Source organism: Stomoxys calcitrans, chromosome 5 (assembly GCF_963082655.1).
Source record: "Stomoxys calcitrans chromosome 5, idStoCalc2.1, whole genome shotgun sequence".
Lineage (NCBI taxonomy): Eukaryota > Metazoa > Arthropoda > Insecta > Diptera > Muscidae > Stomoxys > Stomoxys calcitrans.
In genome coordinates, this window is record NC_081556.1 from 100,764,042 (window position 1) to 100,791,691 (window position 27,650).

General features: G+C 39.7%; 2 protein-coding genes across 4 annotated transcripts; both read left to right on the top strand.

The window, feature by feature from the left end:
* The first annotated feature begins 2,367 nt into the window (after positions 1 to 2,367).
* On the top strand, positions 2,368 to 3,788 carry LOC106091528 (putative inorganic phosphate cotransporter). The gene is made up of 2 exons (XM_059369892.1): positions 2,368 to 3,471; positions 3,533 to 3,788. The coding sequence occupies exons 1-2, from the start codon at positions 2,368 to 2,370 to the stop codon at positions 3,776 to 3,778; spliced, it is 1,350 nt and encodes a 449-aa protein (XP_059225875.1). The 3' UTR covers positions 3,779 to 3,788.
* Positions 3,789 to 20,319: 16,531 nt separating this feature from the next.
* On the top strand, positions 20,320 to 27,419 carry LOC106091530 (putative inorganic phosphate cotransporter). 3 transcript variants are annotated; one of them, XM_013258073.2, is made up of 4 exons: positions 20,320 to 20,443; positions 25,733 to 25,869; positions 25,936 to 27,000; positions 27,069 to 27,419. In XM_013258073.2, the coding sequence occupies exons 2-4, from the start codon at positions 25,741 to 25,743 to the stop codon at positions 27,291 to 27,293; spliced, it is 1,419 nt and encodes a 472-aa protein (XP_013113527.2). In that variant the 5' UTR covers positions 20,320 to 20,443; positions 25,733 to 25,740; the 3' UTR covers positions 27,294 to 27,419. The 3 variants fall into 3 exon arrangements, with proteins under 3 accessions (XP_013113527.2, XP_013113526.2, XP_059224973.1); XM_013258072.2 differs by lacking the exon at positions 20,320 to 20,443 and adding an exon at positions 25,276 to 25,483; XM_059368990.1 differs by lacking the exon at positions 20,320 to 20,443 and adding an exon at positions 25,618 to 25,633.
* Positions 27,420 to 27,650: the final 231 nt, after the last annotated feature.

The following is a 27,650-nucleotide window of genomic DNA, read 5'->3' on the forward strand; positions in this document are numbered from 1 at the left end:
GAACCGATTTAAACCATACTTAACACAGTTGTTACAAGTCATAACAAAACACTTCATGCTAAATTTCACCCAAATCGGATGAGAATTGCGCCCTCTAGAGGCTCAAGAAGTCAAGATCCCAGATCGGTTTTTACGGCAGCTACATCAAATTATGAACCGATTTGAACCACACTTAGCACAGTTGTTGGAAAAAATACCAAAGCACTACTTGCAAAAAAAAACAGCCAAATCGGATAAGAATTGCGCTCACTAAGCTGAAGAGCTCAAAGTCCAAGGTCGGTTTATATGGCAGTTATATCAGGTTATGAGCCGATTAGAAACATACTTTGTTGGAAGTGATACCAGAACATCACGAGCAAAATTTCAGTCAAATCGCACGCGAATTGCGCCCTCTAGGGACTCAAGAAGTCAAGACCGAAGATAGGTTTATATGACAGTTATATCAGGTTATGAACCGATTTGAACCATACATAGCACAGTTTTTGGAAGTGATATCAGAACACCATGTGTCAAGAAGTCAAGACCCAAGATCGGTTTATATGGCGGCTATATCAAAACATGGACCAATATGGCCCATTTGCAATCCCAACCGACCTACACTAATAAAAGTTAACGTGCTTTCGACAGACAGACGAACGGACGGACATGGCTAGATCGACTTAAAATGTCATGACGATCAAGAATATATATATACTTTGTGTGGTCTTAGACGCATATTTCGCGGTATTACAAACAGAATGACGAAATTAGTATACTCCCATCCTATGGTGGAGGGTACAAAAACTAGTTTTTAGAGATCTTCGAACCGAACACTGATTTTGGTAATAAAATTCAATGATTTGCAAGCGTTGCTCGTTAGTAAGTCTATTCATGATGAAATGTCAAAGCATACTGAGCATCTTTCTCTTTGACACCATGTCTGAAATCCCACGTGATCTGTCAAATACTAATGCATGAAAATCCTAACCTCAAAAAAATCACCCTTTATAAAAAAGAAACCCAAAAAGTCTGTTAGTGAGTTACATGGCTGTTCCGTACAGATTTAAAAAGAGGATTTCTATTAGTTTACTGTTTCTGAACTGACAAAAGGGGATGTTAGGCTGTCTTAGATTCTTCTTTTAGGTCGCCTTGATGATAGGATGTTCGTGGAGCGACGTTCATACCGGTCCCCCAGATGTAGACTTTAGTCTAAATATGGGTTTCATAGTGACATGAAGTGGCTCCTTAAACGCTTTTCTACATCATAAGAACTTGTTCGCAACCAAAAGTGCGAAAAGGGCAATGAATCCGAGGATTGTCCTTGCTGGCTCTACAGTAGCGTAATTAGGACGAGATAGAAAAGTTTTCCAATCGGATACCTGAGACGACACTTGAGGTCGAGTACGAGGCACAGCTGCCAGCGGCACAGTCTTGGATTGACGGAACCATACTATTGCCATCTGGAAGATCATTTTACACGGATTGTTCAAAGCTGGAAGACAGAGTGAGCCTGGGGGTCTACATTGAGAACCCAGGGACTGAGATCTGTTTTCGACTGCCTGACCATAACACGATCCAGAAGGCGGAGATATAGGCGAACACGGAATGCGTGGTGTGGTGCTAACACAAGGACGTCGAGTGTGAACATGTTTACGTACAGTAAACTGGCCAAGGGCGATAAGAACCAGGACGGTAAAGCTTTCTCTGAGGATGGCACGATCAGCATCATTTGGGTGCCGGGTCATAGCGGAGTGAGGAGAAATGAAAAAAACAGACGACTTAGCAGTGAAGGCCAGAGAATTGCCGTCGATAAAATTGGTGAACCCGAAGCCTCTCTGGCAGACGAAGTCCATGTTAAGAGCGTAGGTTACAAACGCGCATGTAATACTGTGAAATAGCGAAACGGTTGGCAGGACGACAAAAATCCTATGGGGAGATCCAGATTGTAAGAAGACGAGGATACTACAGAAAGGAAGTAAGCAGGAGGTCAGTGAAGCTTTTGCTATCATTACAGGACACATGGGACTACGAGATCGCTTATGCAAAATCGATACGGCAAGTGATAGCATGTGTGGGAAATGTGGAGAAGATGATGACACTTTGGAGCATTTCTTATATCATTGCCCGGCTTTCGCGGTTAACAGACACCGACACTTAATTGGAGTCACAATACCAGACATGAACCAACGTAGGGGCGTGGTATGGAAAACAATTCGAGATTTTGTAAGTAGCATGGAATTCCAGACTTAGATTTTCTTTTTCGAAGTAAATTTTAAGTATTCAGAGCGCACAACAAGTCGATTACTGCTCGGTGTATAGGCTATGGCTTTAATTTTTCGATTGTATAAAAATTTTGATCATTAAACTCATCTGGAAAGAAAAATTAACATGCAATATATTTATTTTTCCACTTTTCAGGAATATGATTGGACCGAGAAGGAGATATCCTACATATTGTCCAGTTTCTTTTGGGGCTATGTGTGTACACAGTTTCTCGGTGGCATTCTGTGCAAGAAATTTGGAGCCAAAATAAATATGGGCGTATCAACCTTTGTGTCAGCCCTGTTAACTGTTTTGACGCCATGGTGTGTGGGCTGGGGGGGTTGGCAAGTGTTTTGTGCCATACGAGTAATACAAGGCCTGGTTCAAGGCGTGATATTTCCCTGCATATACGAACACTTGGCCTTGTGGTCCCCAGCAGAAGAAAGAAATCGCTTGGGCGGATTCAGTATGACCGGAGTGGATTGTGGCACAATATTAGCCATGGCCATAAGTGGCATAATAGCCAAAGGGTCCATGGGTTGGCCAGGAATATCTTATGTATCTGCAGGAATTTGCTTTGCTTGGTGTTTACTATGGCTAATATTGGGATCCAATAGCCCTAATGAATCAAAATTCATTACTGAGTCCGAAAAACAGTATTTGGAGCTAAGTGTGGCTCACAAGAATGATTCTCAAGACCAAAAAATTCCGGTTCCTTGGAAGGCTGTACTCACGTCCTTGCCTTTTTATGCCTTAATAGTTGCCAGATCTGCACAAAACTGGGGCTTATCTACAATGCAGTCTCAAATACCGTCTTATCTCAATGGAGTTTTAGATATGGAAATCCAAGCCAATGGCCTGTTTTCATCGTTGCCCTTTATGGGCATGTTGGTGATGTCCTTTGTCTATTTGATGCTTGAGGATGTACTAAGGCGAAAAAAGATTCTAACCCTAAAAGGAGTGCGTAGAGTTTTTAACACAGTCTCATTTTGGATACCCGCATGTGGTTTGATAGGCATTGGATTTCTGGATGGTGACAATAAACCTTTGGCCATTTCCCTAATGACCTTGAGTGTGGCCATCAACAGTGGCAATATAATAGGCAGTGCCTTAAATACCATCGATTTGGCACCCAATCATGCTGGCAGTTTAATGTCTGTGGTCAATACTGTGTCAAATTTCACCCCTTTCATATCGCCTTTAGTGGTGGGGGTCATAGTCACCGATGTGGTAAGTTTTAATGATGTAATAGCTCTAAGACTTACCCAATTAATGGCTTTGGTATTTTCAGCATGAACGTTCCTTGTGGCAAATAGTGTTTGCCATTGCAGCTGCTATCTTCTTCTTTGGCAATTTTTTCTACATCACCTGTGGCACCACGGATACTCAACCTTGGGACGCTGAAGACTTCTTAATACCCAAGGTTTCGCAGAGTTCTGAAAGGGGATATAACAAAAGCATAGATGATTTGGGGGTGTATAATAAGGGAATGGATTTGGAGACAAATATATCTGACTTAAATAAAGCGGAAAAATAAAAAGAGGAAACAGTATTCAAATTTGTCCACATGGTACCCTGGGTACTCACTAGAAAGCCTTGGATATGGATGAAGTGCCAAAAAGACTTCTGAATGGTACCATTAAAATTCTAGTATAAGTTACGATGAAAAATGCCAAAAAGAAACTTTTTTGATTTATGGAATTCGAAAGTAACATCCTGCGAAAGAGGAGATTTCCTACTGTTGGGAGAGAAGAGTAAATGCAACACGTAAAAGCGAGTTAAGTTCGGCAGGGCCGAATCTTATATACCCTCCACCATGGATCGCATTTGTCGAGTTCTTTTCCCGGCATCTCTTCTTAGGCAAGAAAAGGATAAAAGAAAAGATTTGCTCTGCTGTTAGAGCGATATCAATATATGGTCCGGTTTTGACCACAATTAAATTATATGTTGGAGACCTGTGTAAAATGTCAGCCAATTCGAATAAGAATTGCTCCCTTTGGGGGCTCAAGAAGTAAAGTAGAAAAATCGATTTATATGAGAGCTGTATCAGGCTATAGACCGATTCAGACCATAATAAACACGTATGTTGATGGTCATGAGAGGATCCGTCGTACAAAATTTCAGGCAAATCGGATAATAATTGCGACCTCTAGAGGCTCAAGAAGTCAAGATCCCAGATCGGTTTATATGGAAGCTATATCATGTTATGAACCGATTTGAACCTAATTTGACACAGTTGTTGAAAGCTATAATAAAATACGTCTTGCAAAATTCCAGCCAAATCGGATAGGAATTGCGTCCTTTAGAAGCTCAAGAAGTCAAGTCCCCAGATCGGTTAATATGACAGCTATATCAGGTTATAGACCGATTTGAACAATAGTTAGCACATTTGTTAGATATCATAACAAAATACTTCGAGTAAAATTTCATTCAAATCGGATAAGAATTGCGCCCTCTAGTGGCTCAAGAAGTCAAGTCCCCAGATCGGTTTATATGGAAGCTATATCAGGTTATTAACCGATTTGAACCATACTTGGCACAGTTGTTGGAAGTCATAACAGAACACCTCATGCTAAATTTCAGCCAAATCGGATAAGAATTGCGCACGCTAGAAGCTGTAGAAGTCAAGACCCAAGGTCGGTTTATATTAGACCATACCAGGCACAGTTGTCGGAAGTGATACCGAAACACCATGTGCAAAATTTCAGCCAAATCAGATAAATATTGGGTCCTCTAGAAGCTCAAGAAGCCAAGACCCAAGATCGGTTTATATGGCAGCTTTATCAAAACACGGACCGATATGGCCCATTTACAATCCCAACCGACCTACACCTATAAGAAGTATTTGTGCAAAATTTGAAGCGGCTAGCTTTATTTCTTCGAAAGTTTGCGTCCTTTCGACAGGCAGATGGACGGACATAGATCGACTTAAAATGTCATGACGATCAAGAATATATATACATTAAGGGGTCTTAGACACACATTTCGCGGTGCTACAAACGGAGTGACGAAATTCGTATGCCCCCATATGTTGGAGGTTATAAAAAGAGATTGATTAAGATTTCAGTGAGTGTATGTTGTACAATTTGCTTCAGACAAAGTATTTTTCTTGTCGTCTGCTTTTGTGGTACAAAACTTGTACGAAGGCAAACTGGTTGATTTTACAAAAGCATTCCAGCAAGTCGCGCCGAGGCGTCTTAAAAGAAGGCTAGGTTAGGTTGAAAAGATATTAATTCGCCCCATGCCACTGTGGACATACACCTAAACCAGTATTTGAATTGTTGTGCGCTCTTCATACTAAAAAAGTAACCTCGAAAAAGAAAATCTAAGTTACGAATTCAAGGCTACTTACAAAATTCTTAATTGTTTTCCATACCACGCTTCTAAGTTGGTTCATGTCTGGTATTGTGTCCCCACCTCATTGTCAATATCTGTTAGCCACGAAAGCCAGCCATTAGCAAAGGAAATGCTCCAACGTCTCATAATCTACCCCCATGCCCTACAAATGCTATTACTTGCGGCACCGATTTTACATAGGTGAGCTCGCAGTCCTATGTGTCCCGTTATGATGCCAATAGCTATACTGACCTCCTTCTACCTTCCTTTCAGTAATAGTCTCGTCTTATCACGATCTGGATCCGTCCATAGGATTTTCACCTTTCTACCGACCGTTTCGCTGTTCCACAATGTTGCGTGCGCTTCCGTCGCCCACTCCCTTAACTCGGACAGCGTCGACCCGAAAGGCTTCGGGTTAACCAAGTTTTTTGACGGCATTTCTCTGGCGTTCACTGCCAAATCGTCTGCACTTTCATTCCTCCATACTCCGTTATGTCCCGGCACGATGCGGATTTTGCCATCCTGAGTAGGCGTTAAACTCCTTCTTACATTCCAAGACTGTTCGTGATCTTACCGTCCTGGTTGTTATTGCTCTTATGCCAACTTTAGTGTCGGAAAAGATGTTCAGACTCGACGTCCTCGCGTTAGCAACACACACCTCACGCATTCCGTGATCACCCGGATCTCCTCCTGCAGGACCGTATTATAGTCAGGCAGTCTAAAACAGATCTCAGTCCCTGGGTTCTCAATGTAAACCCCCAGGCTAACTCTGTCCTCTAGCTTTGATCCATCCGTGTAACATGATCTTCCAGATGGCAATACTAGGGTTCCGATAATCCAAGACTGTGCCGATGGCAGCAGTGCCTCGCACTCGACTTCAAGGTTCATCTCAGGTATGCGATCGGAAACCTCTTCCCTTCCTTCCAGGTATGGTATGAGCTGCTCCCATCCTCAATACATTCTCCCATCGCCTTAAGTCTCATAGGCGCAGTGGCAGCCTAACACTTAATCTGAATGTCAATGGGTTGGATATCTAGAATAGTCTCAAGTGCAACGGCTGCGTTGGCTAGGGCATGTTGTCAGAATGGATGAAGAAGCTCCAGCAAAGAAGTTTTTTGAAAGCAAACACGGTGGTACACGCAAACCGGGAAGGATGAGCGCAGAAGATCGAGGCGCTTGGAACGCTATTCTACGTTCGGCTCGTGGAACAAATATTCTGTCATAGCGAATTAAAGTAAGTAAAGAGCCGGAGGACAATCCTTGGATTCAGGCCCCATTTTGAACCTACTACCCGTCTACATAGTGGTGCCCGACATCTGTGAACCTTCTCAGTACGCTACTGAATGTGACACTTCCAATTCAGTTTCCTGTCCAAGATCACACCAAAGTATTTGACCTTGACAGATATCGAAATCGTCTTATTGCGTAAACGTGGTGCGTTAATTTGACCCACCTTCGTCTTCCTCATGAACAGGCATATTTCAGTCTTCTCTGGTTTAACATTGAGACCTCTGGGTCTAGCCCCGTCATATGCCATATGCAAGACCCTTTCGGCGAATCTGCTTAGCTGGTTCGGATCGGGGTAACCTGATATAGCTGTCATATAAACTGATATGGGATCCTGACTTCTTGAGCCACTAGAGGGCGCAATTCTCATCCGATTTGGCTGAAATTTTGCGCGAAGCGTTTTATTAGAACTTTCAACTACTGCGCTAAATATGATTCATATCGGTTCATAACCTGGTATAGCTGTCATATAAACTGATCTGAGATCTTAAATTCTTGAGCCACTAGAGGGCCCAATTCTCATTCGATTTGGTTGAAATTTTGCACGAAGTGTGTTATTAGAACTTTCAACTATTGTGCTAAGTATGGTTCAAATCGGTTCATAACCTGATATAGCTGTCATATAAACCGATCTGAGATTATGACTTCTTAAACCATTAGAGGGCGCAATATTCGTCTAATTTCGCTGAAATTTTGCATAAATTTGTTTGTTATGACTTCCAACAACTGTGCTATGTATGGTTCAAATCGGTCCATAACCTGATATAGCTGCCATATAAACCGATCAGAGATCTTGTTGACTTCTTTAGCCACTAGAGATAGCAATTTTTATCCGAGTTTGCTGAAATTTTGTACAACGGCTACTCCCATGACCCTCAACATACATGTCCGATATGCTCTTAATCGATTTATAGCCTGATATAGCTCCCATATGAACCGATCTCCCGATTATGCTTACATAAGATTCGGCCCGGCCGAACTAAGCACGCTCTTACTTGTTCTGGTTAAACTAACAGGCCGAAATGTTTGCTAAAACAGCAGTCATGCCTGCCCATTTTCAGCTAAAAAATTTGCTTTTTATAATCACAACCATGGGATGGGGGTATACTAATCTAGTCATACCGTGTTAAACACCTCGAAATATTGATCTGCAACCATATATATATATTCTGGATCGTCTCGACATTGTGAGTCGATCTAGCCATGATCGCGTAAAGCTTTCCCCCTAAGTACCGATATGAATTCTTGAGACTACTGGGTACCCAAGATTCGGCCCGGTCGAACTTAGATTTTACTTGTTTTTTTATATTCTTCACCATAGGATAAGGGTATGCTAATTTCGTCATTCTGTTTGTAACACCTCGAAATATGCGTCTATGACACCATAGAATATATATATTTTCGATCGACAAGATTTTTTAAGTCTACCTAGACATGTCCGTCCGTCTGTCTGTCGAAAGATCGCTAACTTTCGAAGGAGTAAAACTAGGCGCTTGAAATTTTGCACAAATCCTTCTAATTAGTGCAGGTCGGTTGAAAATGGAAACATCGGTCCATGTTTTCATATAGCTGCTATATAAACCAATCTTGGGTCCTGACTTCTTGAGCCGCTAGAGGGCGCAATTGTTATCGCTAAATTTCGAAGGAGTAAAGCTAGGCGCTTGAAATTTTGCACAAATACTTCTAATTAGTGCAGGTCGGTTGAGAATGGAAAAATCGGTCCATGTTTTCATATAGCTGCTATATAAACCAATCTTGCGTCCTGACTTCTTGAGCCGCTAGAGGGCGCAATTGTTATCCGAAGTGACTAAAATTTAGCACGTTTTGATATCAATTCCAATAATTGGGCTAAGTTCGGTTCAAATCGGTCCATAACCCGATATAGCTGCCTTATAAACCGATCTCCTGATTAGATTTCTTGAGCTTCTAGAAGGCGCAATTCTTATCCCATTTGGATGAAATTTTGCATAGGTCGTTTTGTCCGGTATAGAGCGTACTGGTGTACTTTAGACAGGCAGACGGACGGACATGGCTAGATCGACTTAAAATGTCTTGACGAACGAGAATATATATACTTTATGGGGTCTTGGACGGATATTTCGAGGTGTTACAAACGGAATGACGAAATTAGTATACCCCCATCCTATAGAGAAATTCCAATTAGAGATAAGATAACTTAACCTTGCGCACAAAACATTTGTCACATTTTTCTAGATGCTATTGACCTAATCAATTTTTTGGTGGCTATTCGTTCACACTTGATTACAACTTAGCCCAGCGGCAAAAGTACAACATAATTAATAGGCAATTGGTGTCAATACATATTAGCTTCTATAAGCCATTTAGCCTCATATATCTCTGTTGTATTTTCTAAGAGAGTATTCTCTTAAAGTGCTTTAGTGAAATTATCTAATTCTCAGAAAAAGTACTCTCAATCTCCATTCTCTTTAAAGTTAAAAAATGCAAGAGAACAATCGAGTAACTAGAAAAAAGTTGTCAAATACAATGTTGGGTTTTTTCGGGGTTATCCGCAATGTTACATTGTGGGTGCTCTATGATTGCTGATCAATTAAATGTCTGATTGAATAAACAAAATAAAATACACTGTAAATATTCTACAGATTGGGCATTCTATGCTGTTTGCTACTTGTATAAATCATATAAGCTCACCTATGAATTTAAAATACAATTTATGAATTGAATGAAATGGTGATTTGAGATCTCGATTAGTGGAATGTAATAAAAACTTCCAAATAATTTTACTAAATTGATGGCTTGGTATATATTGGGTAGCCCAAAAAGTAATTGCGGATTTTTTAAAAGAAAGTAAATGCATTTTTAATAAAACTTAGAATGAACTTTAATCAAATATACTTTTTATACACTTTTTTTCTAAAGCAAGCTAAAAGTAACAGCTGATAACTGACAGAAGAAAGAATGCAATTACAGAGTCAAAAGCTGTGAAAAAATTTGTCAAAGCTGACTATATGAAAAATCCGCAATTACTTTTTGGGCAACCCAATACTTCTAAGGGGCAAGGATCCAAACGGGTCAATTGAACGCACCACGTTTCCTCAATAAGACGATTTCGATATTTGACAAGGTCAAATACTCAAGTGTGATCTTGGACAGGAAATTGAATTGGAAGTGTCATATTCAGGAGCGTACTGAGAAGGCTCACAGAGATTGGGTACTATTTTGAAGGGTCGTAGGCTCGAAATGGAGCCTGAATTCGAGGATATTCAACTGGCTGGACGGGAGCGTGAATATACCAATACTTGCTTACGCCTCAGTAGTTTGGTGAACTGCTATGGAAAAAAGTGCAACATAAGGAACATACAACAGGTTCAGAGAACATGTTGTCTTGGCATTAACGGAGCGATAAGGGCCACGCCCACTAGGGCACTGGAGACTATTCTAGATATCCTACCCATTGACATACAGATTAAGTGTGAGGCAGCCATTGCGGCTATGAGACTTAAGGCGATAGGAGAATGGATTGAGGATGGAAGCAGCCATCGGCCAGCATACCATCGCGGATAATCGAGGCAACGATAGGAAACCTGGAAGGAAGAGGAGAGGTTTCCGATCGGATACCTGAGACGACACTTGAGGTCGACTGCGAGGCCCCGCTGCCAGCGGCACAGTCTTGGACTGACGGAACCCTAGTATTTGCCATCCGTAAGATCATGTTACACGGATGCATCAAAGCTAGAGGACCGAGTGGGCCTGGGTGTGTACATTGAGAACCCAGGGACTGAGATCTGTTTTAGACAGCCTGACCATTATATGGTCCCGCAGGCGCAGATCAATGCGATCACGGAATGCGTGATGTGGTGTGGTGCTAACACGAAAACGTCGAGTGTGAACATCTTTACCGACAGTAAAATTGCCTTAAGGGCAATAACAACCAGGACGGTAAGGTCACGTCTTGCAGTGTAAGAAGGAGATTAACGCCTTCTTTGAGGCCATAACGGAGTAAGGGTGTATGAAAGGGCATCCTTTCGGGTCGACCCAGTCCGAGTTAAGGGCATGGGCAACGAATGCGCATTCAACCCTGTGGAACAGCGAAACGGTCGGTAGGATGGCAAAAATCCTATGGGGGGCTCCAGATCGTGAGAAGACGAGGCTATTACTGAAACAAAGTAAGCCTTTCGGGTCGACCCAGTCCGAGTTAAGGGCATGGGCAACGAATGCACATTCAACCCTGTGGAACAGCGAAACGGTCGGTAGGATGGCAAAAATCCTATGGGGCGCTCCAGATCGTGAGAAAAAAGGAGGCTATTACTGAAAGGAAGTAAGAAGGAGGTCAGCATAGCTATTGGTATCATAACGGGACACACAGGTCTAAAATTTGACATGTAGTTACAACTAGAAAAAAAATGATGATGGGTGACTAAATGATCTATTCAAAATTCATACATTTTGGTACCAAAATTGATACCATTTGGTACCTTCTTAACAGATGAAACTAGAGGTCTGGTATTTGGCATGTAGGTACAAGAAGGAAATATATAATGGGTGACTATGATCTTTTTACAATTCGTACATTTTGGATCCAATATTGGTAACATTTAGTACTTTCTGTGCAGATGGAGTTGGAGGTCTGAAATTTGGCATGTAGGTAAAACTAAGAAAGATATGATGGTTGGCTAAATGACCCATTCGCCCATTTTGGTACCAAAATCGGTACCTTCTTCATATATGGAACTAGAGTTCTGAAATTTGGCATGTAGGTACAACTAAGAAATATATGATGGGGGACTAAATAATCTATTCAAAATCCGAACATTTTGGTACCATTTAGTACTTTTTTTAAGATGGAGCTAAAGGTCTGGAATTTGGCATGTAGGTACAAGAAGGAAATATATAATGGGTGACTAAATGATTTATACAAAACTCGTACATTTTGGTACCAAAAAGTGCAAAACAGTACGAAATAGCTTATTTTGGGCTACAGCGAACGGGGACTGATAAAGCTAAGCCAATTGACAAACATTATCGCAGTCTTTACAAAAATACGACATGTGAAAGAAAACGCATAAAGTGTGGTGTAAATGGTACCTCGAAAATATATATTGGGCGACTAGAAGATATTTTTTATTCATTCATTCTTCTTTACAAAATGATCTTAAGATCTCAAAATTGGGATACAGCCACACCTTGACCATAAATTTTGTTATAAAATGTAAAATTTTAGGTACTAAAACATACAAGGTGGTACTTTCTTTAAGAGTTGAGCTAAAACTCTCGAAAGTGGGATTCATATATACCTTGTCAATATATATTGGGCGACATAATGATATTTCCGGTGGATTGTTATTTTTGCTACTAATTGGTACTTTCTTTATAGAAGGGGACAGATTTCTGAAATTTTATATGCAATCATTACAAAACTACATAATCTTATAAAATGAGGGACTTCCTAGGTTTTTGGAAGTCCTCCTTCTTGTGCCTCTAGAGGGCGCAATTCTTATCCGATTGTAATGAATTGCACGACGTGTTTTGTTATGATATCCAACATCTGTGCCAAGTATGGTTCAAATCGGTTCATAACCTGATATAGCTGCCATATAAACCGATCTTGGGTCTTGACTTCTTAGCCTCTAGAGGGCGCAATCCTTATCCAATTGGAATGAAATTTTACTCGAAGTGTTTTGTTATGATATACAACAACTGTGCCGAGCATGATTCAAATCGGTCCATAACCTGATATAGCTGTCATATAAACCGATCTTAAGTCTTGACTTCTTGAGCGTGATTCTAGAGGGCGCAATTCTTATCCGATTGGAATGAAATTTTGCACGACGTGTTTTGTTATGATATCCAACAACTGTGCCAAGTATGGTTCAAATCGGTCTATAACCTGATATAACTGTTAGATAAACCGATCTTGGGTCTTCACTTCTTGAGCCTCTAGAGGGCGTAAAATTTTGCACGACGTGTTTTGTTATGATTTCCAAGAACTGTGCCAAGTATGGTTCAAATCGGTTCATAACCTGATGTAGCTGCCATACAAACCGATCTGGGATAGTGACTTCTTGAGCCTCTAGAGGGCGCAATTCTTATCCGATTTGCCTGAAATTTTGTCCGACGGATCCTCTCATGACCATCATCATACGTGCTTGTTATGGTCTGAATCGGTCTATAGCCTGATACAGCTCCCATGTAAATCGATCTCTCTACTTTATTTCTTGAGCCCACAAAGGGCGCAATTCTTATTCGAATTGGCTGACATTTTACACTGGTTTTGAATTGGTAACGGACATTTAGTGCTTCTACAGCCCACTTTCGAGCAAATAAAATAAATTTACTGAAATCAACATACATCGATGTAATTGCAACAATATTTTAATTGATGGCAAATCTTCCCATGTTTACACAATTGTATGTTATTTAATTGTTTTGTATCGTCTGCCGATCAGAGAAATATTAAAACACGCAAAATTTCCACAATTATTTTTTTGTTGTAAGCCGGTGTTGGTAAGAGAAGGAGAGCAAAAGGGAGAACTTAAATGTAATATTCTCATTGCCACCAAAACAATTCATGCCAGGGATGATATCTTTGATAATTTGGTACTTTTTTGATACTTTTTAAACATCAAAAGTTCCATTGTACCCCGGCGAGTCATTTAGTACTTTTTCAGGAATAACAATTTTTCATTATAGATGTACATAGACTGAAGACTCAAGAAATAAAAAATCTCGAATTCGCCAATTGACATTAGCATAACCTATCTAATAAAGGGTGATTTTTTTGAGGTTAGGATTTTCATGCATTAGTATTTGACAGATCACGTGGGATTTCAGACATGGTGTCAAAGAGAAAGATGCTCAGTATGCTTTGACATTTCATCATGAATAGACTTACTAACGAGCAACGCTTGCAAATCATTGAATTTTATTACCAAAATCAGTGTTCGGTTCGAAATACATTTCTTATTCGTAAGGTATTTCTTTAATATTATTGTAGTACATACCTTCGTCGAAATATGAATCTATGCGAACAATGTTTACAAGATACATAGATATATTATATCTAGTTTCATAGCAATCGTATGCAACATACGCAAAATTTCAGCCACAACGGATGAGAATTACGAACTGTAATAGCTTAAGAAATCGAGACCCGAGATCGGTTTATATGGTTGCTATATCAGATTATGAACCTCTACTTGCAAAGTTTCAGCCAAATCGGACAAGATTTGCGTCCTTTAGAGGCTCAAGGAGTTTATATGGCATCTATACCAAAACACGGATCGATTTGGCCCATTTACAATCCCAACCGATATGCACTTATAAGAAATACTAGCTAAACTGGGCCCGCTCCGCTGCGCCTTGTTTTACTTTATATGGAACAAAATTATTCTTCGAATTTGTATTTTCGGCAATAAAAGAGCCTTTAGTGAAATACCATGCTACGAAAATAGTATATGTATATCGCTTGACTAAAAGTATCAGAATATAAATGCCTTTATCTGAATCCTATATGATCTTTATTGGTCTATGAATTCGCTAGGAGGGTTTGGGGTCATTAACGTCTAGGTGCTTGATATACTCTATTCTTAAAAGTCTTTATTTCAGTCAGCTGTTGTCATGATGTCCGATTCGGGGGTGTTTTCGGGGTGGTCCCCTAGACACTTGGCACTGAAAAAATATCAGCATCATGCTCAAATACCATTTGTTTAAACTCCATATTGTCATTGGTTTAAGGGGAGTTTATGAGATGAGGCGTCCTTAAACTCTTGGCTTCAAAATTTTTACTCTTTGGGGGCTGTTTTGAAAAAGGGGCGGTGCCCCAAATACATGGCCCCATATTTAGATATCAGATTCGTTTTTAACTGTCAAATACCTTTATTTGAGCCCCAAATTGACGTGGTCGGTAAATAAGGTCGATTTAGGGGTGTTATGGGGAAAGGATTCGTCCCCCAAACACTTAGCCCTGAAAATACATCAGCATCGTTCTCTACTCTCAAATATCATTTATTTGAACTCCACATTGGCATTGGCCTCAAATTTGTATATCAAATTCGATTTCTAACCTCTAATACTTTTCATTTAACCCCTTATTGCAAAAGTCAGCAAATATGTCCGGTTTGGGCAATGGGCCCTAAAATCGAGATCCACACCCTTTAATACCCAAAATGTCATGGTACAAAAATCCGTCCCATTTGGGGGTTCTTATGATGGTGGTGGAACGTCCGCTAGGCAGTTGGACCCAAATGTTGATATCAGATTCGAGGTCTACTCCCAAATACCTTTCATTTGAGCCCCATATTTCCATAGTCCCAAACATGACCGGTTTGGGGAGTGTTTTGAGGGATGGGCCCCTCAGTGACTTGGCCCAGAAAATATATATAAAATTTGTGTTCTACTCTTAAATACCTCTTATTACAGCCCCCATATTGGAATGGTCAGCAAATACTTCCTATATGGATGGTGTAGGTGTAGGTGGCCCCATAGACACCTTTTCCCGAATATTGATATCAGATTCCTTCTTGACTCCCAAAGACCTTTCATTTGAGCCCCATATTGCTATGGTCGTAAATTTATCCTCTTTAGGGATGCTTTTGAGAGGGGAACCCCCAAACATTTGGCTCCACATTTGGATATCAGATTCGTAATCTACACTCAAATAACTTTTATCTAAGCCCCATATTTCAATGGTCAGTAAATAAGTCCTGTTTGGAGGGGGGTGGGGGTGTTTTGGAGAAGGGTTGGACCCCCAGAAACTTGGTCCCACTTTCGGATATCAGATTCGTATTCTGCTCGCAACTACCTTTCATTTGAGCCCCATATTGCGAAGGTCGATAAATATATCCGATTTAGGGGTGTTTTGGGGGTTGGGGTGGACCCCCTAACACTTAGTCCGACAATTTGATATCATATACGTCTTCTTATCCTAAATACCTTTCACTTGAGTCCCATATTGTCGTGATTGGTCTAAATATATATTTGGTAGGTTTTAGGGTGGGTACCCCAACCGAATCTTGGATACCAAATTGTTATTTTTAGAGTACTATAAGAGAGTATATAAAATTTCGCTTAAATCGCACCACCCATCACCGAGATCTGGCGTTTCTGAAAATTAGGGTAGGGGTGAGGATCCGCCCCTCCCCACCCAGATGTCAAAAAATGTTGTACCCTATTTTCACCACGGCATCATAGGTTCAGCCGTTTTTGAGAAACACACAAACGAACCGCCTAACAAACACAAATTGATTTTTATATACTTGTGAAAAATTTCAAGCGCCTAGCTTCACTCATTCAAAAAATAGTAAGTCTATCTAACGTCAAGACGATCAATAGTTCTCAGATCGTTATTTCAATGAGTTACAAACGGAATGGCGAAATTAGTATACCCCCATCCTATGGTGGAGGTTAGCATGTCCGCCTATGACGCTGAACGCCTGGGTTCGAATCCAGGTGGTTTTGATTTTCTGTAGTTGTAGAAAGATTTTGCCAAAACTATTTGGAAAAATAAACTACGACGTTTACACTACAACCCAAATCCACTTGATATGAGAAAATCTACCAAAACCGTTCACACTACTTTTTTAATTTTTGGTTTTATTTTTATACTAGGTTTTTTTTCATTTGCTTTATTCTTAAATCTGCGCACACATATCAAGATAAAGAAATTTTAACGATTTTATATTGAAAAGTGAAGTACACTATTAACACCTTGGGTTTGCATTCCATGACAATTTCATGAAAATCGATTCAGCCGTTTTGGAGACTTAATGTAGCATGCCAATACACAAACTTTCAAACAAAGCAGCACTTTGACATAATGAGATAAAACAAAAAGAATATGTTATCCTCCATCGGCAAAGGCTGCCACCTTAGTGTACAACACACTGCTACAACAACTACAACAACAAATCAAACAATAAGTACAAAATACAAAGTCTAAAGAAGAAGTATATACACGCAATTGAACTCCTTATGAAAAAAAACACGTACATCACCCGCCTTTACAACACACCAAAGCAATAGTGATTTTTATCTTTCACGCGTCCAACTTTTATCTCTCATACTCTAACCTAAGCCACGCACATCACCCGCCTTTACAACAGCCCAAAGCAACAGTGATTTTTATCTTTCACGCATCCAACTTTTATCTCTCATACTGTAACCTAGTGCTCTCATATTATGGTACTCTATTTGTGGGGGCGACTGTGTATGTCTTACACCTAACGGGTTTCTCTCATATTTTTACCTTACTACTGTTGTTGTTATATGGCTTTGCATTAGCACAAATGAATGAATCTTAAGTGAAGGGCAACAAGTGAAAAGGCGTTAAGTTCGGCCGGGTCGAACTTTGGATACCCACCACCGCGGGTATATATGTTAACCACCTTTCGTCATAATCCGATGAAGAATGCATAATTTATGCCCCCATATTGGTCTTTTAGGTAGCTATATCCAAATATAGACTGATCTGAACTATATACGACACGGATGTCGAAAAGCCTAACACAACTCACTGCCCCAAATTTCGGCGAAATTGCACAATAAATGCGCCTTTTATGGGCCCAAGACCTTAAATCGAGAAATCGGTCTATATGGCAGCTCTATTCAAATCTACGTCGATCTGAGCCAAATTGAAGAAGGATGTCGAAGGCCCTTACACAATTTACTGTCCCAATTTTTGGCGTCATCGGACAATAAATACGCCTTTTATGGCCCCAAAACCTCAAATCGAGAGATCGGTCTATATGGCAGTTATATCCAAATCTGGACCTACATTGGATAAATTGCAGAAATAAATCAAAGGGCCCAAATTTTGGCAAAATCGGACAATAAATGCGCCTTTTGTGGGCCTAAGACCTAAAATCGGCGGATCGGTCTATGTGGGAGCTATATCAAGATAAAGTCCGATATAACCCATCTTCGAATTTAGCCTGCTTATGGACAAAAAAAGAATCTGTGCAAAGTTTCAAAGACTGTAGCACGATTTCAAACATTACCTGGTGGTAATGTTCTTCCTTAGGGTAAGGATGGCACCCCAGGGGAGGAATGGCACTTCATACATTTCGACTTAACAAATTTGATATCTTTATATCAAATTCGTGCTGTATTTCCAAAGCCCTTTAATTTGAGCCCCATATTGCCATGGCTGGTAAATATGAACCTTTTGAAGGGTGTCTTGAGGCTGGAGCGGCCACCGGCACTTTTCACTAAAAATAGATATCAAATTCGATCTTTATTCCCAACGGAATTGAAGTTCAGTTTAGGGGGTGCTTTAGGGCGTACCCCAAATCACTTAGCTCCAAAATTGGCTATCAAATTAGTTTCATACTCTCAAATGCCGTTCATTTGAGTCCCAATGGGTCAAATAACCCATTTGACTTATCTTTAGGAGGAAAAGCGCCACCTATACTTGTACGCAAAATTTAATTTAATATTCGTAATCTACTCCCAAATACCTTTCACTTGAGCCCCATATAGCCATGGTCGTCTAATATGCCCATTTGGGGGAATTTGGGGGTGGGCGACCTCCCATTACTTGGACCTGCCTAATACTTTTCATTTGAGTCCCATATTGGCATGAATTTCGAATATATCTGTTTACACGAGTTTTGGGGTTGGGGGGGCCCGCTAGGTACTTTGACCCAAATTTTAATATCATATTCGAGTTCTGGTCCCCAATATCTTTCATTTGATACCTTTATTATGCCCATCGGACCACTTTCGGATATGGGTGGCGTTTTTGGGGTAAGGGTCCACCTCCACCCGATATCTAAAAACTATACAGTATTTTTTCTTTCCAGACAAACGTACACAATCTATGACCAATTTTAAGAAAATCGGTTTAGCCAAGTATCATATAGTCAAAATGGGTCTTATGGCGTTTTTGAGGTGTGGCGTGACCCCCTATACTTCGATCTGATTTTGTTTACCAGATTCGAAATCTACTCCCGAATATGTCTCTATGGGGGAGTTTTGGGGTTGGGGCGGCCCGATGGGTACTTAGACTCATCTGATTTTGTACTGCGATCTGATTTTGTATACCAGATTCGAAAACTACTCCCGAATATGTCTGTTTGAGGGAGTCTTGGGGTTGGGGCGGCCCCATGGATACTTAGACTCAAATTTTAACGTTTTATTTGATACCTATTTTGGCCCCATCGGTGCACTTTTGATTTTGGGTGGTGTTTATGGCATAAGGGGGAGGCTCCGCCCCCTTTCGATACCTTCCAGACCAACCTACACAATATGCGAAAATTTCGAGAAAATCTATTCTGCCGTTATTCAGTCTATACGGAACAAACAAACCGAGTCCCATATATCCGTGATTAGCCAATGTGGCCATTTTGGGCGTTTTTGTGGGGGTGGGGTGACCGCCTATACTTCGACATGAATTAGTATGCCAGATTCGTTATCTACTCCCGCATACTTTTCATTTGATACCCATATTGTGTTTATCGGTCTACTTTTGATTCAGGGTGGTGTTTTTGGGGTAGCCGTGGAGGGTCCGCCCCTTCCGTTATCAATAAATTATAAAGCCTATTCCTACTTCCTGACCACGTTCGTAATCTTCTCCCGAATACCTTTCATTTGATACCAATATTGTCATGATTGGAAAATAAACCTATTTTAAGAGGTTTTGGGGCTGGGGCGTCCCCCCAGGTATGAGGACCCAACTTTTATTATGAAATTCGTACTCTACTCTTGAATATCTTTCATTTTAATCCCATATTGTCCCGATCGGTCCACTTTTAGTTATGGGTAGTACTTTTGGGGTAAGGGGGAGGGTCCATCCCCCTCCCGATATCAAAAAATTATACAGCCTACGTTTCCTTCCAGACCAACCTACACAATCCATGAAAATTTCAAGGTAATCGGTTTAGCCGTTTTTGTGTCTATACGGAACAAACAAACAAACCGTCTAAAACAAATTGAATTTTATATAAAAGATAGCGTCGGAAATGAATATTTTGATGTGTGGCAAAGGGAATGACAAAATGAATATACCCCCGTCCTTCGGTGGTGGGTATAAAAACAATGGGGTGCTAAGTAATTTACTAGTTTTAATATGCAACTTTGAACCAAGAGTGAAATTTTAGGTTTGTAGTCCAATTCTTGCCAATTCGAATATCGGTCAGCAACACTACACGTATTAAGTTAAAAATTTTACCTTTTGTCTACAAAAAGTACTTTTTTAAATTATTTTTAATACCATTTCGCCCACCACATTTATCTTCCCTGATTCACCCATTCATGTATTCCATTCATACCCATCTTACTCTCTTTCTCTCTCTCTCCCTCCCTCTCAGTGAGTAAAGTTCTCTTCTTTTATTTTGGTGTTGTTCTCTTTCATTGTTTATCTCGGTTGGTCAGTTTGTCAAACACATGAGTGACTAACCATGTGTTTGCTTTCCCGTGCACGCACAAGTAATTCTTATGTTGTTTTTATTTTCTTGCTTCACTTGCTGTAGTGTAGTGGAAAAGTAAACATCTCTTGTGAAACGTTCAAACATTGTCGAATTTAATTGTAATTTTTGTGTTAATTTGTGGCAATGAAGCCATAAAATTTTCGTTTTATTAACCCACAAGAAAGTTATAACACTAAGTATGTATATACAATATTTTAAACAAATTTTGTTTCAGCAAAGCTTTGTTATCATTGCGATAAATGTGTAAATAATGTCAATGGATAAGGAATGTAAAAGCGAAATACTGCTCGTAACTCCCATTGGAAGTGAAATGAAAACACATTAATTTCCCATGAATATGTAACAAAAAATTAATGCGTGACAACAAATGCCGCCAAATGAATGGGTGTGATACTGCAGAAATAGACCAAGTCCATTTGGATTTAAGTGTTGTGTTTTGCCAATATAAGATCTCAAGATTGAGGTTACTCATATTTCCATAGCAAAAAATAATAATCTATAGTTTAGTCCGACAATATATGAATTCCTCTTTAAACTTTAATAGTTAATTTGTTTGACATGAAGGTTCCATCACCACCACATTTTTAGTCCTAGTGGACTTGGTCTGTTTACCTTAAATTTGGAAAATGAATACGCATGCTTTGTATAAATGTAGGTATGTAAATGCAAACATATGTACAAGTGACGTACTTATTTGGTGATAAACCGAAATTTTTTTTTGATGACTTTTCGAGGATTGTATTGTAGCGCGTTTTTATGCAAAATAAAATGTGATACTAATTTATTTACCATTAAGACCCATATTTAGATTATTGGAAGCTTGTTGATCAAAAAAAAAAAAAAAATCATATGTATATAATGCAATAATTTAAGCCCCTAATCTTGAGCCAAGACCACAAAAAATTTAAAACTTCAAACCCATCATAGGATGGGGATATCCTAATCCAGTCATTCCGTTTGTAGCACCTCGAAATATTCATCTGAAACCCTATAAAGTATATATATTAGGGTGATGACTTTTTATACCCACCACCGTAGTAAATGGGGTATATTCATTTAGTCATTCCGTTTGCAACACATCGAAATATCAATCAGTAATCACTCTACAGCCTCGAAAAATTGAGATATATAGCTGAAATTTGGCACAGATACGTCTTTTTGATGCACTTTGGTTAAGTTCTTGAACAAGAAAAATCGAACCATATTTGGATATAGCTGCTATATAGACCGATTTTTCGATAAAGGGTCTAATGCCCATTAATGCTTTATTTTTATCCGATGTCGCTGAAATTTGAAAACAGTGAGTAGTTTAAGGCTTCCCGACATCTGACCTGCATATGGATAAGATCGGTCCATATTTGGATATAGCTGCTATATAGACCGATTTTTAGATAAAGGGTCTAATGCCAATTAATGCTTTATTTTTATCCGATGTCGCTGAAATTTGAAAACAGTGAGTGAGTTTAATGCTTCCGAACATCTGACCAAAATATGGTTCCGATCGGACTATATTTAGACATAGCTGCCATATAGACCGATCTCCCGAGAAAGGGTCTGAAAGCCATAAAAGCTTTATTTATTACCCGATTTCGCTGAAATTTGAAACAGTGGGTTATTTTAAGCTTCCCGATATCTGACCTGCATATGGATTAGATCGGTCCATATTTAGATATAGCTGTCATATAGACCAATCTGCCGATAAAGGGTCTGAAGCCCACTAAAGCTTTATTATTATCCGATTTCGCTGAAATTTAAATCAGAGGGTTTTTTTTTGAAGCCTCACGACATCTGGCTCAAATATGGTGCAGATTGGACTATATTTAGATATAGCTGCCATATATACCGATCTCCCAATAAAGGGTCTCAAGGCCATAAAAGCTGTATTTTATATCTGATTTCGCTGAAATTTAAAACAGTGGGTTATTTTAAGCCTCCCGACCACTGACCTAAATACGGTTCAGATTGGACTATATTTAGATATAGCTGCCATATATACCGATCTCCCAATAAAGGTATTGGAGCTATACCAGGTCTTTAACCTGGTATAGCTCCCATGTAAACTGATCTCCCGTTTTGACTTCTTGAGCCCCTGGAAGCCACAATTTTCATCTAATTTGGCTGCACATGGTGTTCTCTTATGACCTACAACAATTGTGTTAAGTGCGGTCTAAATCGGTCTATAACCTGGTATAGCTCCCATGTAAGCCGGTCTCCTGATTTGACTTTTTGAGCCACTGGAAGCCTCAATTTTCATTCATTTTGGCTTAAATTCTGCACATAGTGTTCTCTTATAACTTCTAACGACTGCGCCAAGTCAGAATCAAATCGGTCTGCAACGTAATATAGCTGCCTTTTAAACCGATCTCCCGATTTGACTTCTTGAACCCTTAGAAGCAACAATTTTTGTCCGATTTGGCTGAAATTTTGCACAACAATCCAACAATTGTGTTAAGTGAGGTCTAAATCGGTCTTTAACCTGGTATAGCTCCCATGTAAGCCGATCTCCCGTTTTGACTTCTTGAGCCCCTGGATGCCTTAATTTTCATTCATTTTGGCTTAAATTCTGCACATAGTGTTCTCTTATAACTTCTAACGACTGCGCCAAGTCAGAATCAAATCGGTCTGTAACGTGATCCGATCTCCCGATTTCTTGAACCCCTAGAAGCAACAATTTTTGTCCGATTTGGCTGAAATTTTGCATGCGGTGTTCTGTTTTAGATCGGTCACCGGAAGTAGTAACTGCAGCCTTCGAAAGAATCGAAAGAGAGTCAGTGAAAATGGGTCTGGCAGTTAATGGAGATAAGATGGATGATTTCAATTCCCAAAACGCCTTCTACAATCGAGCAGGTAAAGAAAATGGAGAAAGTTGGGTACCATAACTTTGAGAAAGTCAGTAACTTTATCTACCTCGGCACGGCCGTAACCGAAACGAATGACACCAGTTTTGAGATTAAGCGAAGAATAATACTGGCAAACAGATGCTACTTTGGACTAAGTAAGCAGTTTAGAAACAATGCCACCTCTCGACAGACGAAGATTACACTTTACAAGACATTGATACTAACCGTGCTGTTATATGGTTCTGAAGCATGGGTACTTGTGAAAGCAGATGAGGCAGTGCTTGGAGTGTTTGAGAGACAGATCCTTCGTAAAATATATGGACCAGTTTGCGTAAATGGAGAATATAGGCGACGTATGAACCACGAGCTGTATGAGCTATATGACGACGATAGCATCAAAATACAACGGCTTCGTCGGCTAAGTCATGTTGTCAGAATGGATGAAGAAGCTCCAGCAAAGAAGTCTTTTGAAGGCAAATACGGTCCTACACGCAAACCGGGAAAACCAAAAGCCCCATGGAAAGATCAAGTGGTGGGAGACACCTCGAAACTTGGTGCCAGGAGTTTTAGAATGAGCGCAGAAGATCGAGGCGCTTGGAACGCTATTCTACGTTCGGCTTGTGGAACAAATATTCTGTCATAGCCAATTAAAGAAAGTTCTTCTGAAAACTTCTTGGCCTATTTCAAATTCCTTAACACAAGCCATTGTATTGTAATATTTCTGATTTCGCTGATAAGCCTTCTTCATGCATTTCCTTATGGACTCTCGTATTACTGGAAATTGATGCATTCTTTCAATGTCAGTATCAGTCGCAGATAAAATTTTAAGATTTCTTAACAGTTCGTAGTCTTTGGCGTGGCTCAGCATCCTCTGGCCATACACTATTTCATAAGGCGTCCGTCCAGTGCTTTGATGAATACTGTTCCGGAGAGCACATTTAATGCTTTCGAGAAAAATATCCCAATTTCTGAGGTCGTTCCTTACATAAGTGCGTAAAGCTTCATTTATTACGCGGTTTACTCATTTTTACTAGCGTGGGCTATATAGTGCGGTCAAAACGTGTCTTATGCCATATTTCCCTAGAAACTTGTTAAACTCCTTGCAAGTGAATTGTGAGCAGTTGTCTGTTACTACAAGCTCTGGGACACCATAACATTTAAAAATGTCACTTTTCAAATAATCAATAATGGGCTTGGATTTTAGCCGACGCAGTGGTTTTACAAATATGAATTTTGAAAAGTGATCCAAGACTACTACAATAAAATCCCAATGTAACCTGACATAGATCGTGGTAATGGGCCAATTATGTCCATGTACAATCTCTGAAACGGTCTATCTGATGTTATCACATCACCCAATGCAATGCTAATTCAACAACAAATTTTAATCCAATTTTAAGTAACAAATGAGTTTTGTGATATATCACAAGATATCCCAGGGAATTGTAAGGCGGATGATGTCCAGGGACACTGGCCTCTAGCGACATGTAAGCATAATTTTGAGGACTGGGCCCGAAGGATAACGAATGAGAGATGGTCACAAAGAGGGGGCTGTGAGCATTCGAAAACTATGTGGCCTAATCTAGACTACTGCTTTGCTGTCATTGGCTAGAACAGACGTCTCAGTCATTGTGTCCGTCATGACAGGTCACTGTCTAATCGGAAAACATGATGACAGACTAAAGGTTGCCAGTAACGACTTTTGCTTAAGCTGTAGGGACATCGAAGAAGAAGAGACTATAGAACACCTTCTTTGTGTGTGTTCCGCACTAGCAGTCAGAAGGAGTTCCACTTTAGGTTCTCATTTCTTTGAATACCTGTCTGATTTGGCGGATGTAAACATTCGCAAGTTATTGGGCTTTTTAAAGCGATCTGAATGCCTCAACGGTAGGAACTGGAAGGCATTTTTCTTCTTCTGTTCCTGTGGTATCACAATGGACTTAAACGTCTAAGTGAGTATGATGGCAGACTGACACTTAATCCTTACCTAACCCTAACCTACGGTGATTTCGAATCTTTCCAAAGACTTATTGTCCCTTAGCTTCATAAAATTGCGTTATCAATCGTTCTCAATCGTCTTATGGCAGTATCCATGGTAATTGGTATAAAAAAAGTTTGTCATAGCCGATGTTTTTATTCGTTTAGGCTTTTATGGGTAAATTAATCTTAAAATTTGAAAATCGGATTATCAAACAATTGATTGATTTAATATGGAAAACGTCTAGTTAGGTTATTTTATTGTCAGCATTTATTATTTGTGGCCATTTACTACCGTACGATTATAAATGTACGGACAACTAATTTCTTTTGATATTTCCGTTCCACAACGGTCACAATACGGTCGATAAAATATGGACACGGAGCCAAAAAGAAAAGGTATTTGGGAATTTTAGTAGTTTTTGAAAAATTCAAAATAAACAGAAGACTTAAAAATATTTTGACAACTAAATTTTGTATGACCTTAGATGAAAAATAAATAAAAACCTATGGTGAAATAAGATGAAAATTTTTTCGATATGTCCTGAAGTAAAGCCCATAAAAATATCTTTGGCAAATTGAAATTTGTCTTCTATACTTCATACAAAAAATTTATAATTTTTCTTCTTCTCTTTTTCTTCCTTCCAGGCTATATCATGGGTATGCGTTATATCCAAGCTACCCTGCTATTTATAGCTTTAGTGGCCATGTATTTCAGTCGTGTCAATATCGGTGTGGCAGTGGTGGCCATGACCAATGCCGAAACTACCAATCCAAATTTTCCGGTAAAAAAAATGAAAAAGGATGTTTGCCATATCAAAATCTAATTCGTTTTTTTTCATTGTTTACAGGAATTCGATTGGAGCGAAAAACAAATCTCCTACATACTGTCCAGCTTCTATTGGGGCTTTTGTGTAACACAACTTCCTGGAGGAGTTTTGTGTAAAAAATACGGTTCCAAACTCATCATGGGTTTGGCCATCTTCTGTTCTGGTGTTTTGAGTGTTTTAACTCCCTTCTCTGTGAATTGGGGTGGCTGGAAGAGTCTGTGTGTTATACGTATTGTCTTGGGTCTGGCCCAAGGTCTGATAATGCCTTGTGTGTTTGATCACTTGGCCAAATGGTCACCCGAACAGGAACGCAATCGTTTGGGAGCCTTCAGTCATACAGGCTATGATTGTGGCATGGTTTTGGCCATGGCTCTAAGTGGAGTCATAGCTGAAAGCAGCATGGGATGGCCTGGAATTTCTTATGTCTCGGCGGGCCTATGTTTTGTCTGGTGTCTATTGTGGTTGATTTTTGCAGCCAATAATCCGGGAGATTCCAAGTATATAAGTGAAGTGGAAAAACTCTACATAGAATCCTCGAATAATCAAGAAGTGGAGAGGAAAATGCAAATTCCTTGGAGAGCCATATTTACCTCAATACCATTCATAGCCCTGTTGGTGGTACGCTCCGCAGAGCAATGGGGCTTGACCACGCTGGAAACGCAAATACCTTCCTACCTAAATGGTGTGCTCAAAATGGAAATACGCTCGAATGCCTTCTTCTCTGCCTTGCCTTTTTTGGCCAGTTGGTTAATCTCCTACATCTTCATGATATTGGCGGATATTTTACAAAATCGCCAAATATTATCCTTGACAGCCATTAGGAAGGTCATCAACAGTGTGGCCTATTGGATACCTGCCTTGGGCTTCATAGCCATGGGCTTTCTGGATGAGAACCAAAAGACCTGGGCTTTGTCGATAATGATTTTCAGCACAGCGATTAATGGTGGAGAAATTATAGGCAGCTCTTTGAATGCCATCGATTTATCACCCAATCATGCAGGCCTACTGTATTCCATTATAAACACAGTGGCCAGTGTGGTGGCTCTGATGTCTCCCCTGGCGGCGGGTTTCATTGTTACAGATGTGGTAAGTTTCCAATGAGTCTTGAGAAAATTCTTTATATATACAATTATTTTTATTTTCAAAACTTTCAGCATAGTCGCTATCAATGGCAAATGGTTTTCGTTATTGCCGCCGTCGTTTTCATTGTGGGCAATTTGGTGTATATTATCTTCGGCACCGCTAAAGTTCAGTCATGGAATAGCATTGAGGAAGATAAAACGTATCCTGAACCTGAGGACATAGAGAGTGAAAGTGACAGCTGTAAGCACAAAACCAGCTTTTTAAATCGAAATGTTGGAAACCCTTTAAGTTATTGAGAAATTAAAATTTCCACAAATCAGTATTCACACAAGTGTTCTTTATGAAACTTCATAAGGCTTTGAGCTACTTAAGTAACTTATTAAGATTACATTATAAAACTTATACGCTAGATTATGGTAATATAGTACAATTTAGAAAAGAAAATCTATATATAAAAAATATATATTTTTTAATAGAAAATAAAAAAAAAAAATCTTTAATTTGCAAATGTAGATTTGCCTATCTCACAAATCAATGAATTCTCTCCGATTCAATTTTAAGCTCAATGATAAGTGATCTGCTTTTTATAACCGAGTCCGAACGGCATGCCGCAGAGCGACACCTCTTTGGGGAGAAGTTTTCACATGGCAAAG